Genomic DNA, 14,684 nt, shown 5'->3' with positions numbered 1-14,684 from the left:
TTACGACCTATGCATGCCTAGCACAAGTAGGGGCTTGGCACACAGTAGGTGCTTAATAAACATTTGTTGATAGCAAAGAAGGAAAGTCACATCACCATCTTCTCACTGGAACCATCACCCTCCCGTGTCCTGTCCCTGAACTGTGGTGGGGTGTAGAGGCATCTGAAGAGACTTCCTAGAGGAAGTTTTGGAACATGTAAGGAGGACATACTGCTCTGGGGCCCAGGCAGGGGGTGCCAAACTCCCCAGGGACCCAACTTATGGCTGACTTGGCCAGATAGGGAGCTCGTGTCCACCTCACCCAGCCCCTTACTCCAGCAGGGCCCTCATGGCTTTTGCTTCCAAACTATCTATCTCATCACTGACTTGGCTGCAGCTGGGTGGGACTGGTGGATGACATTTTCATGAGGTCCAGAGAGGAGTTGGGGTCTAAGAGAGCAGACATCAACATTTCAGACCCCTGAGGCAACCCCTTGGCCCTTCTACATAGAGTGTCCAGTGTGGCCCATACTTAGACTCAGCCTCACCCTGCCCTTACCTTTACCTCTGCACCATCTTAGGTCCCTGTGCTCCGTCAGTGCTGCTTCTGGCCTGATTTTTGCTGTCTTCATTCCAAGGAAACCCAGGTCCTCCAAGCTGGAAAATCATTAAGGGCACCTCCTGACCCACCCTAATCCCATTGACCATGGTAGAAGCCCGTGTTCAGCTCTGGTCTACACAGATCCAAGAATGAAGTCCCCGCCCTCAGGAGACCACACATAGGAGGGAGTCAGATACAACAGTAATGGAGACACCCAGCCTGGCAAGGGCACCAGCCTTCCTGGAGGAGGTAGATGGCACTGACTCCTAAAGGATGAGGTGGAGCTGCAGAAGGGCATTCCAGGTTCAGGGCACAGCAGAATCAAGGGTATAGAACCTCAGTATGGCAGGAGGGCAGAGTTCAAGGTCAATGTGGTGGCAGAGTGACGAAGTTGGTGGCGCTAGGCCACACAGGGCCATGTAAAGGATGGCAACAGGAAAGGGAGACGTGGTCAGGGCATCTGGGAAGCACTGGCTGGGAGCACATGGAACTGAGTGCGAAGCCTGAAGGTGTGAGGACCTGGGGCAGATGAGCTCATGCCAAGCAGCTTGAGTGGGATCTCAAGTTGGGTTGGGGTAGGTGAGGGGGGTTCTAGAGAGCTGGTCTGGAAAGGAGAAGGGGGTCATGGGAATAGGGGCTTTGGAGGGGAGCAGCTTCTAAGGGGTGACCTTGGGGAAATGACAGCTCAGCTTGGGTGGGGTTTGTTGAATAGAACACCCAAATGGGGCAGGGCTGGGCTGGAGGCGAGGCCAGGGTGCTATGAGGCAGCGGAGACAGGGCAGGGTTGGTGGAAAAAGTAGTACTGAGGTGGGGGGGCAGTCATTGACATGAGCTTCAGAGGGGGAGAGGTCAAGCCAAGGTTAAAAGGCCCAAGACAGAAGCTGAGGTTGAGGGGAACAGTCAGGAGGTCCCTGGGGTAAAGCAGAGGGAAGAGGCAATCCAGGACCTGGAGCTCTATCTCCAATTTCCAGACTGAGTCCACATCCTGCCCTCTGTCCTCACCTTTTTCACATCCCCACAGCCCTGGGAGGGCACGGTTGGCGTTCTGGTCAAAAGGGACACAGGTGAGAAGCTGAGGTCCAGAGAGAAAAGGTCGTTGCTTCCCAAAGTACAAAGTAGCCAAGCTTGGGCCTCCTAAGTGGCAGGGGCATTGTCACATACAAGCACACACACACACCCATGCCCACATGTGTGTCTTTAGAACATGACCCAATGAAGGGAAAGGAGACATTGCATGCACTTAAATAAATGACATGTAGCCCTGCTCCTCTGACCAGAGAGTGGCCAACAAAGCTGGGCCTGATACCTTCACTTGATGCTATCTGCATCTTTTTTAAAAGGATGAAAGAGATTTTGATGAATTATACCAGGTCATCATTCAGAGGGAGGAAAGCTGGCAAAACTGGCAGATTTATGAGGAATTCCACCTAGCTCACTAGGGACGGATTCACTGTGGAGATGTGCAGGTTTCATGCTGGGAGTGGAAGGGGTGCCAGCTAGGTTGGCAGGTTCTGATCTCCATGATCCCCCTGAGGGACTATGCTGAGCAGGTCAGTGCCTTGGAAGGAGCCCCAACAGCCTTAGAGTCCACATAGCCCAGCCCTCGGCTTGGGCTCCTGGGAGCTAAGGTGCCTCCTTACGGCTGGGCTCCAGCCCCACAGCCCAAACATGGACCTGATGTAGTGTGTTAGACTTACTGGCTTGTTTCTCACTAGGGAACCTCTCACAGGTGCCCAACAGGGGACCCAGAAGCAGCACCAGTCACCCAGCAGGGCACGGTCCCATGATCTGGGCCTGTCCTGCCACACTCAGCATGAGGCTATACAGGGCAACACATGTCCCCTCCTGAAGCAGCCCAGTTCCAGAGCTGAAGTCTCCTGAGAGTGGACTTCGTCGGTGGTTCCTGACAACTTCTCTGTAAATTCAAGCTGGCCCCTGTGAATGTTCTTCCCAGCCACCAGAGGCCCCTTTCCTCACCTCTTGCCCTGTTCACACATATTTTTATTGACTGCAGTTCCCATTGAAAGCTAAATAATTGAAGCCAGTGGACTTTCTGTCATGGCTTGAGTGCTACTTCACCTCCTTTGCTTCCTGGGAAGGAGGGTCTCAGAGTACATGGCTTCCCTACTCCTGATGTGAAAATTCCACTTTTGTTGTTACATACCAGTAATAGTTCTGGTGGCTGGGCAGAACGTTTTTAATGTCTTCCCATGGAAAAATACAAGCTAGCAACCATCCTTAGATGTTCAGAATGAGCCTGTCTGGATTGAAATTCAAGCCTCCAGACACTAGGTTCCAAAACATCTCCATCACAAACCAGCCCTCAATTCTTCCTTTTTTTCCTGGGAAATTAAAACAGGCTGCTCCTTGCAGGTGGAACCAAGAGGGCATAGGAATCAATAACCAAGGCCAGGATGCCCACGGGGAGCGAGCAAGCCCAGGCCTGGGAGTGGAGAGACGGGTGCCCCTTCCAGAGGGGAACCAAAACTCGAATGAGTTTTTCCCTGTTACATGCATTCTGACCTTATTTTTAAAGAAAAAAAATCCATTTTACTAATTTTTTTTATCAACTTCTGAAGGACGAGTGTAGCTGTTGAGGGAAAAGGTCAGGGAGCCTGTCTATCACTGCCAACAACAGCAGGCTCACGTGATGGCTCCCCCCTCTACCAGCGCCCTTTGCAGCTCAGAGTGTTTGCTGTTTTCCCTGCAGTTTTGGTTGCTGGAACTTTGGTCTTGGTTTTAGGTGTTTGTTTGTGCTTCCTTTTTTGATCACCATGTGACACACAGAGTTCCTGGGCCAGGGATTAGATCTGAGCAGCAGTTGCAACCTAAACCACAACTGTGATAATGCAGGATCTTTAACCCTCTGTGGAAATGCCACAGCAGGAACTCCTCGTTTGTTTGTTTTTCATTGTTTCAATTGTTGTTTCATCTTTACGCTGGAAGCAGTTAATCCAGAATGCGTGGGGCAGATGCGTCATGAGACAGGAAGCAGGTGTGCCCAGTGTGGGTAAAGGCAGGAAGCAATGTAAGAAGGCACCTCGGAAGGAGTTCCCATCGTGGCTCAGTGGTTAACGAATCCGACTAGGAACCATGAGGTCTTGGGTTCGGTCCCTGGGTTGAGGATCTGGCGTTGCCGTGAGCTGTGATGTAGGTTGCAGACGCGGCTTGGATCCCACGTTGCTGTGGCTGTGGTGTAGGCTGGTGGCTACAGCTCCAATTGGACCCCTAGCCTGGGAACCTCCATATGCCACAGGAATGGCCCTAGAAAAGGCAAAAAGACAAAAAAAAAAAGGCACCTCAGAGAAGGGGTAGAGAGGATGGGAGGGCAGGGCTGAGTGCCGGTGACACCCAGGAGGTACCCGTGTCAGCAGTGCATTTGACAAGAAGGCAAAACCATGGGTCTCTCTATCACCTGCCATGTGTAAGTCATGGGTCCTATCAGCCTGCTCTGCCCATGCTGGTGCACTTCTCTTCACCCCTCAGAACCCAACAAAACAGGGTTCAGGACAGGACCCATCTTCAGAAGGTCTTGGTGAATGAGGTTGTGCCTGTAAAGCTCTGAGCAGTCAGAATCATCAGGACACCCATTGCTCACATGACACATGTCCACCCACACATGAGCCTTCCCCAGGCCACAGGTTGTGCAAGGACAAGGCCAAGTTAGGATTCTCATAGTCCCTGGCAATGATATACCTGCTTAGGCATAGGCAGACAAATGCCCACTTAGGCTGAGGTGGCAGGAAGAAGGGACCCACAGGACTAGGACTGCTCACCAGCCGGCACATCTACCCTTGTTGTCAGCCCTGGGGCTCCAGCAACTTCCTTGCTGAGCTGCATCCTCCTTCATTATTATGCAGATATCTTAATTATGCAGATATGTTTTTAGACAGTTTTAAATATGTATATTATTTACTCATTAGACCATAACAGCTCTGGAAATTGGAAATCTGTATTTAGTATCTATCAGTACACAATAAAGAGCTAATACTGGGCCCTCTGGTGGGGGGAGAAGTAGAGTGGCGGAGACTTCTGGGCACCCTGGTGCTTATTACCCTCTCCCAGGGTCTGAGTCCAGTGACACAAAGGTTGGGGGGTATGCCCAGAGCAGCATCTGGGAGTCCAATTACTGATCCCCTTTGCTGGGGAAAGAGCAAAGAAACCTGGGAAGCAGGTAGGGAGCACCTGGGCCCAGCCAGCCAGGCCCCACCCAGCCAGACCTGGTCTTCTCTGGGATATTCACCATCCAGCCCCGTGAGTAGACCTAGGTTTGATGCCTCCTCCACCACTTCCTCACCAGGGGCCTAGGGCAGTGGCACTAATGCTCAGTCCCCTTACAGAGGAGGAATAGAAGAATCCACCTTTCAGGTGTCTTGCTAGGGATGGAGTGGGAAGGGTGAGGAAGAGGTACAATCCTCTACCTGTCTATGGATTAACGATGCCAGTCATTGAAGCCCTGGCCCGAGGTATTTCCAGGGACAGTGTCTGGTATCAGCCTGTCATCATTACTTTCCTTGCAACCCTCTGGCAGTGTTCTCAGGACACCTACACTGTGCTGGGACTTCCCTCTGGGCTTGCTGCCCCCCCCCCCAGCCTCCACTTCAGAGCCCCCATCACAGCTTCTGCCAGGCTCAGCCCCCAGCTACACAGATCTCAGTATCCTGTGTGTGCCCCACGGGTTCAGGGCCTTTTATCCTAAGCCTCTCATATCCTCTTGGAAGAAAGAGTAACTATAACTAATTAAGACCAAAAAACTTGTTCACTCTTTCCCTCTGGGCTGCACAAAACAAATCCTGTTTGATGGGCAGTTGCTCCCCAGGCCCTTGTAGGCTAGGCCAGCAATGGGGGAGGGGTTCCAGGTGAGAGGGGTAGAGAAGGAGGCTGAAGAAAATTGGGGTCACCAGCCTGCAGGGAGGAGCTGGCCCTCAAAGAGGATGAAGAATCCCAAGGGCTCTGGGGTCCAGGCCCAAGCCCACCCCTCCCAGCATGCAGTGGGGCCTTATTCTCCAGGTATTGGCCTCTGAGAGGCGCCCACCATGGCCCCAAGTCCCCTATGTCAGGTCATGGTCTGTCTCGGCTCCACAGCAAATGGAAAGACTTTGAACTTAGTGAAATTTGAAGGTATCTATGGAGGGGGCTGCTCCCCAGGGGAGCTTTGTCCACAGCTCGGTCCTCTACTTTCTTGCCTTTTCCTGTAAGAACAGTTTCCGGAGCTAAGGGAAATTGATTGTTAAGTGAAACTCTCTGATAATTGCCTCTGAAATGCCCGCTGTTATCATGATTGACTTGGCTGTGAGCAGCCCTGCTCAGTAGTCCCACCACAGTTTCCTCCAGCGCCCTGGCGATGATGGAGACATCACAGGCCAGGCAAGCCACCATCAGCAACTTCATAGCACATCACCCTCATAGGCAGCCCTCCCACTCCAGGATGTGATGAAGAAAAGAGACTCAGGAAGGATACACAACACACTGAGGGTCACACAGCTGGCCAGGCAGATCCAGACTCAAGCTCTTTACCCAGGTTCAGAGATATTATGACCTTGATTTATCAGATGTTCATTGTGTACCTACTATGTGCCAAGGGCCAGGTGACTGTAAATTTGACAGCTGCCAGATATAGCCTTCACCAAGCTCAGAGCTCAAGGGGAAAAGCAGATGATTCTCTGAGTTCCATGATAGGGAGAAGTGAGAGCTTGGCAGGGGCCAAGGAGTGGTTAGGAGGAGAATGTGGTCTAAGAATGTGGCATTAGCCTCAAGGGCGAAGGAATGAAACAGGCTAGAGGAGTCTGGGTAAGATTGCACAAGGAGGGAGCAGAATGTGCAGGAGCCTGGTAGCAAGAGAGCCAGGGACTGCGGTGGCTGAGCAGGGAGCTGCTCCCAGGGAACAGACATTCAGGGTCAGAGATGGGAATGGAGCGTATCTCTCCCAGACAGGCAAGCCACATCCCCACCCCTGCCCCTGCACTGCTGGCAGTCTTTGTAGGTTTTCCCTTTACCTCTGGGCCTCCGTGTCCTTCCCCATCCTTTCTTCCCCAGGCCATCAGGAGGACCTGGGAGAAGTGGGAGGGAAAGAGAAGAATGAACCTTCGGGCAGGGCAGAGAGAGGTCTGTGAGCTGCCTCCTAGCCATCCCCGAGCAGGCCTGACTGTTGTGGGCTCTGTGGAGACAGGTGCACAAGGCTGCGTTCTGGACAGAAGGGAAGGGAGCCCATGGGCTGGACAAGGGCAAAAGGAGGCTTCCAGAGGAGGTGATAGTCTGACACGTCCCAAACAGAAAGAGTAGATAACAGGCATGCCCAGAGGAGGGCAAAGGCTGTGTGTGCTCAGAGGCAGTGAGAGAAATCCCTGGGGAGTGGGCTTTTGGGGCAACTTCTGGGGTTTGGAGCAAGGGGGCTACCAAGAATTTAACTACACTCTGAGTGGAAATGGTTACCATCTCTAATTTTTAGGCAAGAAATTGAGGTCTGTGGGTGGAAGCTAGGATTTGAAACCAAGGCTCCAGGGTCCAGCGTCCCCCCCACCTGGGGCCTCTTGTGCTGCTGTGTGGATGCTCAGTCCTCTCCCCTCTCACTTTGGGGCCCATAGAGCCACATGCAGCCATAGCCTGTTCGGTCCACCCCTTTCAACTGCCTCAGCCCTTCCTCCCACACCACCAGGCCTGCATGTTTAGCAGTTTCCACACGTCCAGCACCCAGGGATGGACTGATTGATCTGTAACACCGAAAAAATAGTAATGGCTTGATCGTTATTGAAGATTAAAAGTAATCCTTTCACTGTGGCTATTGCAACTCCGTTATTCACGAGTCAGCGGGCTGACCTGGGCCTTTGAGCCCGTGGGACTCCTGGGGCTGGGGCCCTCTCTCCCTGGGTCTCCATCACCTTGGCCGCTAGGCTAGGGAGCCCAAGGGGCCATCAGCCCCCATGTTCCTGAGGCCTGTGAATCCCAGAGTCAGAACTAAGCCCTGAGAGGATGAAGGAACAGGCATCCTTTGGCCAGCAGGGAAGGTAGGGGCTGGAGCACATGGCCTCAAGGCCATGGCCAATTCAGAGACTTCAACTAGTGTCAGTTTGGTGTTTACAACCCCATCAACCCTGTGGCTTTTCTGTGGCAAGGGACCTGATCTGGTTGTTTCCACATGTGCCCCAGCCTCATCCTCCGTGAAATGACAGTGGCTCCAGGCCCACTCTGAGAGGGGTCTGGGGTCCCTGGGAAGGTGGTGGGCCACCAGGTAAGGAAAGGAAAAGGGGCGCGCACCTTGAGGTGTAGCCGTGGGGGCTGCTCTCTAGGCTCACACACTTCCATCCAGGCCAGGTGCTGAGCTTGCATGGTCAGCGCTATTAACAGGGGTGACAAATGTTAGCCATATTTGTCACACAGTAACGTCCTCTGCGCAAGGGCACTACCAGTTTGTAAATCAGGGGCCTCATCTGTCAGGGGCTCTGGTCAGAGTAGGGGTGTTTGTGGTTTAGGCTGAGAGGAGGCCCCAGGATGGAAAGGGAGGGGCAGGAGCTGGGCTCAGGGGAGCCCTTGGGGCCTTAAGAGAACTTTGCCTTTTATATGCAGCATCGTGGGGAGCTGCCAAAGGGTTTGAGGGTTTGGGGCAGCAGGGCGGGGGTGGGGGGGAGCAAGATGGCCATGTGCTCAGAGCCACATTTTGAAGGCCTCGGGTACTATGTGGAGAAAGCTAATGAAGGGCAAGAGAAGACGCAGGAGCCTAAGAGAGGACAGAGCCTAGGCTGGGGGTCATCAGTAGGTGGTTTGAGTTAACATCAAGGGTGGAATGTAGGGGACAGTAGGTAACAAGGTGGATGGGCTCATTCCCAGAGGGGGTGCTGTAAGCTCCAGTGGGCCTGAGGCTTTACCCTAAAAAAAGTGTTCAGGAGCTCCAAAAGGGCCAGGATTAGAGGCAAGACCTGGGAACCATCTAGGAGTAGAGAGGCCTATGGTCCCTGAACCGGATAAGCATGGTGAGGCCCACCCAGGCAGGCACTGCAGTAACAGGTGTGCAGAGGAGAGAACCTACAAAAAAGAGACAAATAGGATGGCAGGAGGGGCTCAGCAATGTGAAGTGAGGGGTTTGACTCTGAAAGGGACTGTCCCTCCCTGCCCCCAGGTCCCCCAACCTCATAGCCTTCCCAGCATTCAATGCTCTCAGCCTGAGGAAGAGGGGGAGCCAGGACCAGCAGAAGTAGAGTTAACTCTGGACAACCCCTTTAACCATGGCCAGCCCTGGGGGTGGAATGCTGCCCAAATGGTGGAGCTCTGCAGGGAGTACCACAAGGCCCCACCACCACACGCTTCCATGCTGGGAGGAAGGAAAGGCTGGTCTCTCTTTTCCCCCTGATGGGCAGCTGCCAGACTTTATTAGAACCTCCTTTCTAGGGCCCACAAACCATCAGGCTGAAATGATGGATGGGAACATTTGTCTTGAATACCAAGGGGCCACAAGCCTCTGAATAGGGGCTGGAGGCCAGAAGGCAGGACCCTACTGCTCAATTCATGGGGTCAAGTAGGGTGGGGTTTTGGGGACAAGAGCCTTCTATCCTGCAAAGAACCACTCTATCCCTCCCTGGGGAATGGGGGGCCCTGTGGAGAATACCTTCAGACCTTGGTCTTGGGCTGGGCAAAGCAAACTCGGTGGTAAGGGCCCCAGCCCAGCCCAGAGTCACTATGCGACCTGGTGATACTCACCATCTCCATCCCTGGGTATCTTCATCTGAGGAGAACATGCCAAGCACATTGTGAATGGTGACAGGTACACATGAGGGAGGGCTTGATGCAGTACTTGACTAGTTCAGGATGACAGTCATCATTATTATTAACAGGACTTTGCCACACTCACCTCTAAGGGAGGCACTAAAGGGCCAGGCTCAGTCCTGTCCTCAGAAGGCTTAAGACTTCCTAAAGGGGCAGGATCCATGGAAGCACAAAATAAGAATCTTGGGACAGCCAGCATTTAGGCCCAGAGGGTAGCCAGGTTCCAGCACCTCCTCCAGGAAGACTTCCCTGAGGCTCAGGGAAGGGAAGTTCCCATAGCACTGAGCTTCCAGAAGCACCTCAGCTACTCCTGCTCTGCTTGTTCTGCCTGGTTCTGCGTTTCTCCTCTGGACTATGAGAGAGCAGGGCTGGCTCTATCTCCACATGTCTGCACAGTCTGGCCCCAGGTGTACTCGCTAACAAGGTATGGGCTGGACAGACAGCTGTCCTCACAGGCACAGGGGCCTCAGTGGAGAAGGCCACAGGAACCAGCACCCAAAGATGGGCCAGGCTTGTGTGGACAAGAGGCTTAGAGAGCCCTGCTGGAGGAGACTCAGAAAGCTAGGACAAGGACAGTGGTGGTGGGCCTGGGTGGGCAGGGGTGGGCCATGGGTACCTCCTGCTGTGTCCTGAGCAAGCTGGGGGCAAAGGTGTATCAGCGAGGCACTCTGTCACTCGTGGCATTTCATCTTTGGCTGGGGAAGGTCTTCCTCTTGGCTCTGGGGTCTTACTGGTTTGTGGTGAGTAGAGAGTATCAGTGGGCTTGGCTCCAGGGCCTGGGTCCTGTGGGAGGGGATGTGGCTGAGCTGAAATCCAGGAAGTCTTGTTGAGAGGCCACTCGGATCACTCTTTGCAGGCTTCACCTTTCCTGTGGGAGCCCACTATTGGGGGGGATGGACTCCCACAGCAAGCCGGAGAATGTCTGGGGGTCTGGCAGGATGCTCAGGGAGTCGCTGAGCCAGCCTGGCCCTGGGAAGTGCTGGAGATGGATAAGGCTTTGGGCTGGCCACAAACCATCCTCAGCCTCTGACCTCCCTGTGCTCTGTCCCTCAGAGATTGGCCGATGCTGCAGAGAACTTCCAGAAAGCCCACCGCTGGCAGGACAACATCAAGGTAAGAACTGCAGTGCCCTCCCCAGGCCCTAGGACCTGCTCACCCCCAGCAAGGATGGATGCAGGGGAGGAGGTGGGGGGATGCTGCCCAACCCACTGGAAGGGCTCTGTGTGGAGCCAGGAATCTTTGTTCAGGTTCAGCAAACATTTGAGGCTCCCCTTGGTGCTGAGACACAGAGTGCAGATATGAACCTCTCATTCCACCCCAGGAGGAGCTGTTGAGTCCCCTGCGGGCAGAAAGGTCGCTCTGAAGTGATGCTTCCCAAAGTTGATATCCTTAGTTAACCACCAGGGGGTGCCCAGACTTCCTGGAGAGCCCCTGGGGCAAAGATGCCTCCTGACTCCAGGACTTTTCAGACTTTAATACACAGACCTAGAAGAGGCGCTGGGGGAAGGGGACCCTATCCCCTTCCCAGACTTGTCTGCACAGCACCCACCCTGTCTACTAGAAGGCCCCCAGGCTGGGATCAGGGACCAGGCTGCCACTGCCACAAAAGCCTCTCCTTCCACCTGAAGAGCTCAGGAGAAGCTCAGGTGCCCATTAAGTGGAGGCGTAAGAAGCTGCGAGCAGGACTCTTCTTGAGGATGGAAGGACCAGAATGTGGGGGAGGGAAGGAAAGCCTCACCAACTGTCCCCCCAACCCCCACAGCCCCGGCACCTCAAACCCACATATGCTGAAATATGCTCACATATTTCAGCAGCTGTGTTTGATTTGGGATGGGGCTGGATACACCTGCACTCTTTCTGTCAGAGGGTCACAGTAAACCAGAAGAGAGACTGACAGGGTTCCTCCCAGACCCAGGGAAGCCCTGATGCCAAGGATGGTGGACCCCTCAGGGACCATTCTAGTTGGCAGCAATCCCAGTGTCCTCCACAGCCAGTCAGGCATGTGGGCCACGCCTCCTGGTGGTCTCTGTGCTAAATGCAGGGAGTGTTACCAAGAGCTGCCCCTGGAACCCAGGGGTCAATAAGGGATCTGGGCAGCCCCCTGACTCACTCCAGCTCTGAGCCTGGCACCTCTAGGAGGCAGGAGGGATCGCTATCCCTCCTTAACTGATGAAAGCCCTGAAGCATAGAGTGGCCAGGCCTACCTGAAGTTACCTGTTGGGGGCAGAGTCACATCTGGACTGTCAGGTATTGAGGGATTCATGCCTATGATGCAGGCCCCCAACCCTGTTCCTTTTCTCTGTCCCCATCCCTAGGCCACCTGAGCCCACACCATAGCATTCTTCCCTTGCTGCCCGGTGGGTGCTGGGTGCTGCCCTCAGGAGCTCACGTGGGGTTGGAGGGTAACAGATTGTTCGCAGTGAACACATAAATGAGCTAATGATTCCCTGGACCAGTCCCCCATCCCTGGGAGCACGGGGCTGGCCTTTTTCTCCTTCTCCATTCCAGCACCACCACCCATTAATGGACCTCGTTCCTTCTCAGCCTCTTGATCAGAAATATGCACAGCAGCAGCCACTTGCACTCGCTGGCCACTCGGGCTTGCACCCACCTGCAAATAACTCCACCCTGGCAACTCCCCACAAGGCCGAGCCTGAGCCTGTGCTCAAGGCCTCAGGATCTGGCTATCCCTGCCTCTCTTGTTAATGTCCCACCTCCCTCTCCTCCTCCCATGCTCCACCCACACTGAACACCTCACACCGGGCCTCTTCTGTCCCCTCCACCCAGAATGGCCTCTGTTCCTCCTGAAGGCCCAGCTTGTCATGCCTCTTCCCAGTGAGGCTGCTCCCATCTCCCTGTTCATCAGCCACTCCACCCTCTGGGTACCTAGAACCCTTGGCTCCTGGTCTGGCCCTTGCTTTGTCTCTGACATAAATGCTTCCTACCCCTGCCCCACCCCGCATCTGCCCAGAACAGGTGTGCAAAGCAGACACAGGAGAGGGAATGAAAGAATCAGGGAATGAGGGAAGGAAAGCCCTCAGCCTGGCTTTCTCATCTTCCCAGTACAGAACCCAAACAGGAAGATGAAGAGGCTTCCTCTGCTCCAAACCTGTTTTTTCTTCCTGACTCTGCAGAAAACCTAAGATTTCCAAGGATCATCATATTGGCCCCCTGACCCATGATTTTCAGCTACTCCCTGAGACAGGAACAGTTTATCCCAGGCCAGAGTGGGCACCACAGGGTGGGTAGGGGGTGGGTGCTACCCGGAAGGAAGGCCCAGGGGTCAGGGGTGTCCAGGGGTTGCTGAGATAGGTACTGCATGAGGACCCACTCCTGCATACTGATCACAGTTCCTATAGCACCCAGCAAGGGCAAGCCCCTCTCTGGGCCTCAGTTTCCCCATTTGGCAAAGGACTGGCTGGTGTTGGGGCTGTCAGCTCAGGCCTGATGTGTGAAGGGTTCGGTCCACACATCAGGCCATGTAGGTACAGGTTGGTGACAGTGTGGATGCATCTGTAGCCACAGCAGCCTTTGGGCTCTAGGTGCTCCTGGCCTGAGATGAGGCAGGAGATGGCTTCACTGGCCCCATTCTCCCTGGCCTCACCTGAAATGCCCCCAGCTATGGTGTGACCACAGGGCCAGCTGGGCCCAGCCTCGTTTGTTCAATGCTCATCACCCACCCCCACTAGTCCATCAGTCTTCCTGTTTGTCCCACTGGTATCTTGAGCAGGGTGGATCTATGGGCACCCCTTCCTTCCCAAGTTCAGGATCCTTCTCTTCCCCGGAAGCACTTACCTGTCCAGCTGCCAGGCTGAAAGGCATCAGTGCTAATGATGGGCCTATTAGCCCACATACCAGCTAGCCCCACCCAGGCTGCTGGGGAGAGCTGCCAGGGTGAGGATTGGCCATGGGGGGTACCCATGGGGAGGTTGGGATATGGAGACTTGAGGCCATGGAAAAGATGATGTTTTTGTCCTTTGCCAGCCCCTATCCCCCCTTGAAACTATGTCCTTCCCAGCACCCTCCAGGAGGTGACAGACAAGGAGCCATGTTCCTCCCCAGCACTCAGGCACATACCCAGCCCGTGCCACAAGCCCAGTGTCAAACTCAGGCCCTTTATACAAGCCAGACCTTCTCCTAGGAATGCCCTTACCTCCTTCAGAAGGGCAACACCTCCCTCTCCACTTAACTTCCTAGGGCTCTTCTTTCTGGCTCCAACCCTAGGATTGGCCACCACTGCCCACAGCACCTGCCTTTGATACCCCCATCACAGATGGCTCCCAGTGCAGGCTTCCCCAGGCCAGTGTCCCACCCATGGCTCCTCTAGGCCAGAAGCAATTGGGCTTGACTCAGTGCTGCCCATCACTTGTCCATGTACACAGCTGGGTGCCCTGAGGACAGAGTGATGAGGGTCTCAGTCTTCTTACTGCTGAGATGGGGAGGATGGTACTGAGCACTTCTAGGCACAAAGGAAACCCTTGGGCCTGGGGGGCTAGACTGGAGTCCACTGCGTGATCAGTTGAGTGTGGCCCTGCCTATGCCAAGAGCACATAGTAGGTCTACATGCAGATCTCTGAGATCTCTGAGAAACAGACAGTGGTATACCCACATACATGCCCACACAGTTACACCATTGACACCAGCCCAGGGACTTGAGAGAGCCTGGAGTCTGCAGAGTCAAAGCTGGGACAAGGGGGTGAGTGGGAAATGTCTGGACGTGAAACACACACACACACACACACACACACATACACACCCCATGCTCATCTCCCTAGTCCCATGTCATGACCCCACAATCTTGGCCATAGCAGGGGTAAGGAACCTGTAGCCACAGCCTCTGGGCACCACAGCCCTTGTTAGCAGGCAGCACCTCTCATGGCCCCTGCAGACAGGCAACAGGTGCTCTAGTGCCCATAACGTTTAGGATAGATGAAGATAGCTCACCTGCCGAACACTGTGCCTGGTGCCAGCACCTCATTGTGCCAGCATTAACTGTCATCTAAACCGCCACCAGGGAGGAGCTGAGCTGGGGACAGGGCATGGGTCAGGGAGGCCAGGAGGCTACTGGTCCCAGGGCCCTAATGCCAGCCCCAGAGCTTTCAGGAGACAAAGCCCTGCCCTGGAGAGTCTGAGGGAAAAGACACAGCCCTACCCTGAGGAGTCTGATGGGAGAGGTAGCTCTGCCTGGGAACCTAAAGGGAAGGCTGTGAAGGCTGGGCCAGGCCAAGGAGCCGGCTGGACAGGACAGGTGGCTCCCCGGCCTGAGGTCTGCTCCAGCCATCAGCCTGCTGCCTGCCTCTCTGCCAGGCCAGCGACAGACGGCTCTCTCAGAAAACAGTCCTCTTGG

The 14,684-nt window shown here is 54.5% G+C and overlaps 1 protein-coding gene across 11 annotated transcripts in view; it reads left to right on the top strand.

The window, feature by feature from the left end:
* CACNA2D2 (calcium voltage-gated channel auxiliary subunit alpha2delta 2) overlaps positions 1-14,684 on the top strand; it is a 144,645-nt gene that overhangs the window by 100,702 nt on the left and 29,259 nt on the right. For all 11 annotated transcript variants that reach the window (XM_047775225.1, XM_047775162.1, XM_047775152.1 and 8 more), the window contains one exon: positions 10,391-10,450. In XM_047775225.1, coding sequence (XP_047631181.1) covers positions 10,391-10,450 — 60 coding nt within the window. The remainder of the gene's footprint in view (positions 1-10,390; positions 10,451-14,684) is intronic.

This window comes from Phacochoerus africanus, chromosome 1 (assembly GCF_016906955.1).
Source record: "Phacochoerus africanus isolate WHEZ1 chromosome 1, ROS_Pafr_v1, whole genome shotgun sequence".
In the NCBI taxonomy this organism is placed as follows: Eukaryota; Metazoa; Chordata; class Mammalia; order Artiodactyla; family Suidae; genus Phacochoerus; species Phacochoerus africanus.
This window is presented reverse-complemented; position numbering and strand designations above follow the sequence as displayed.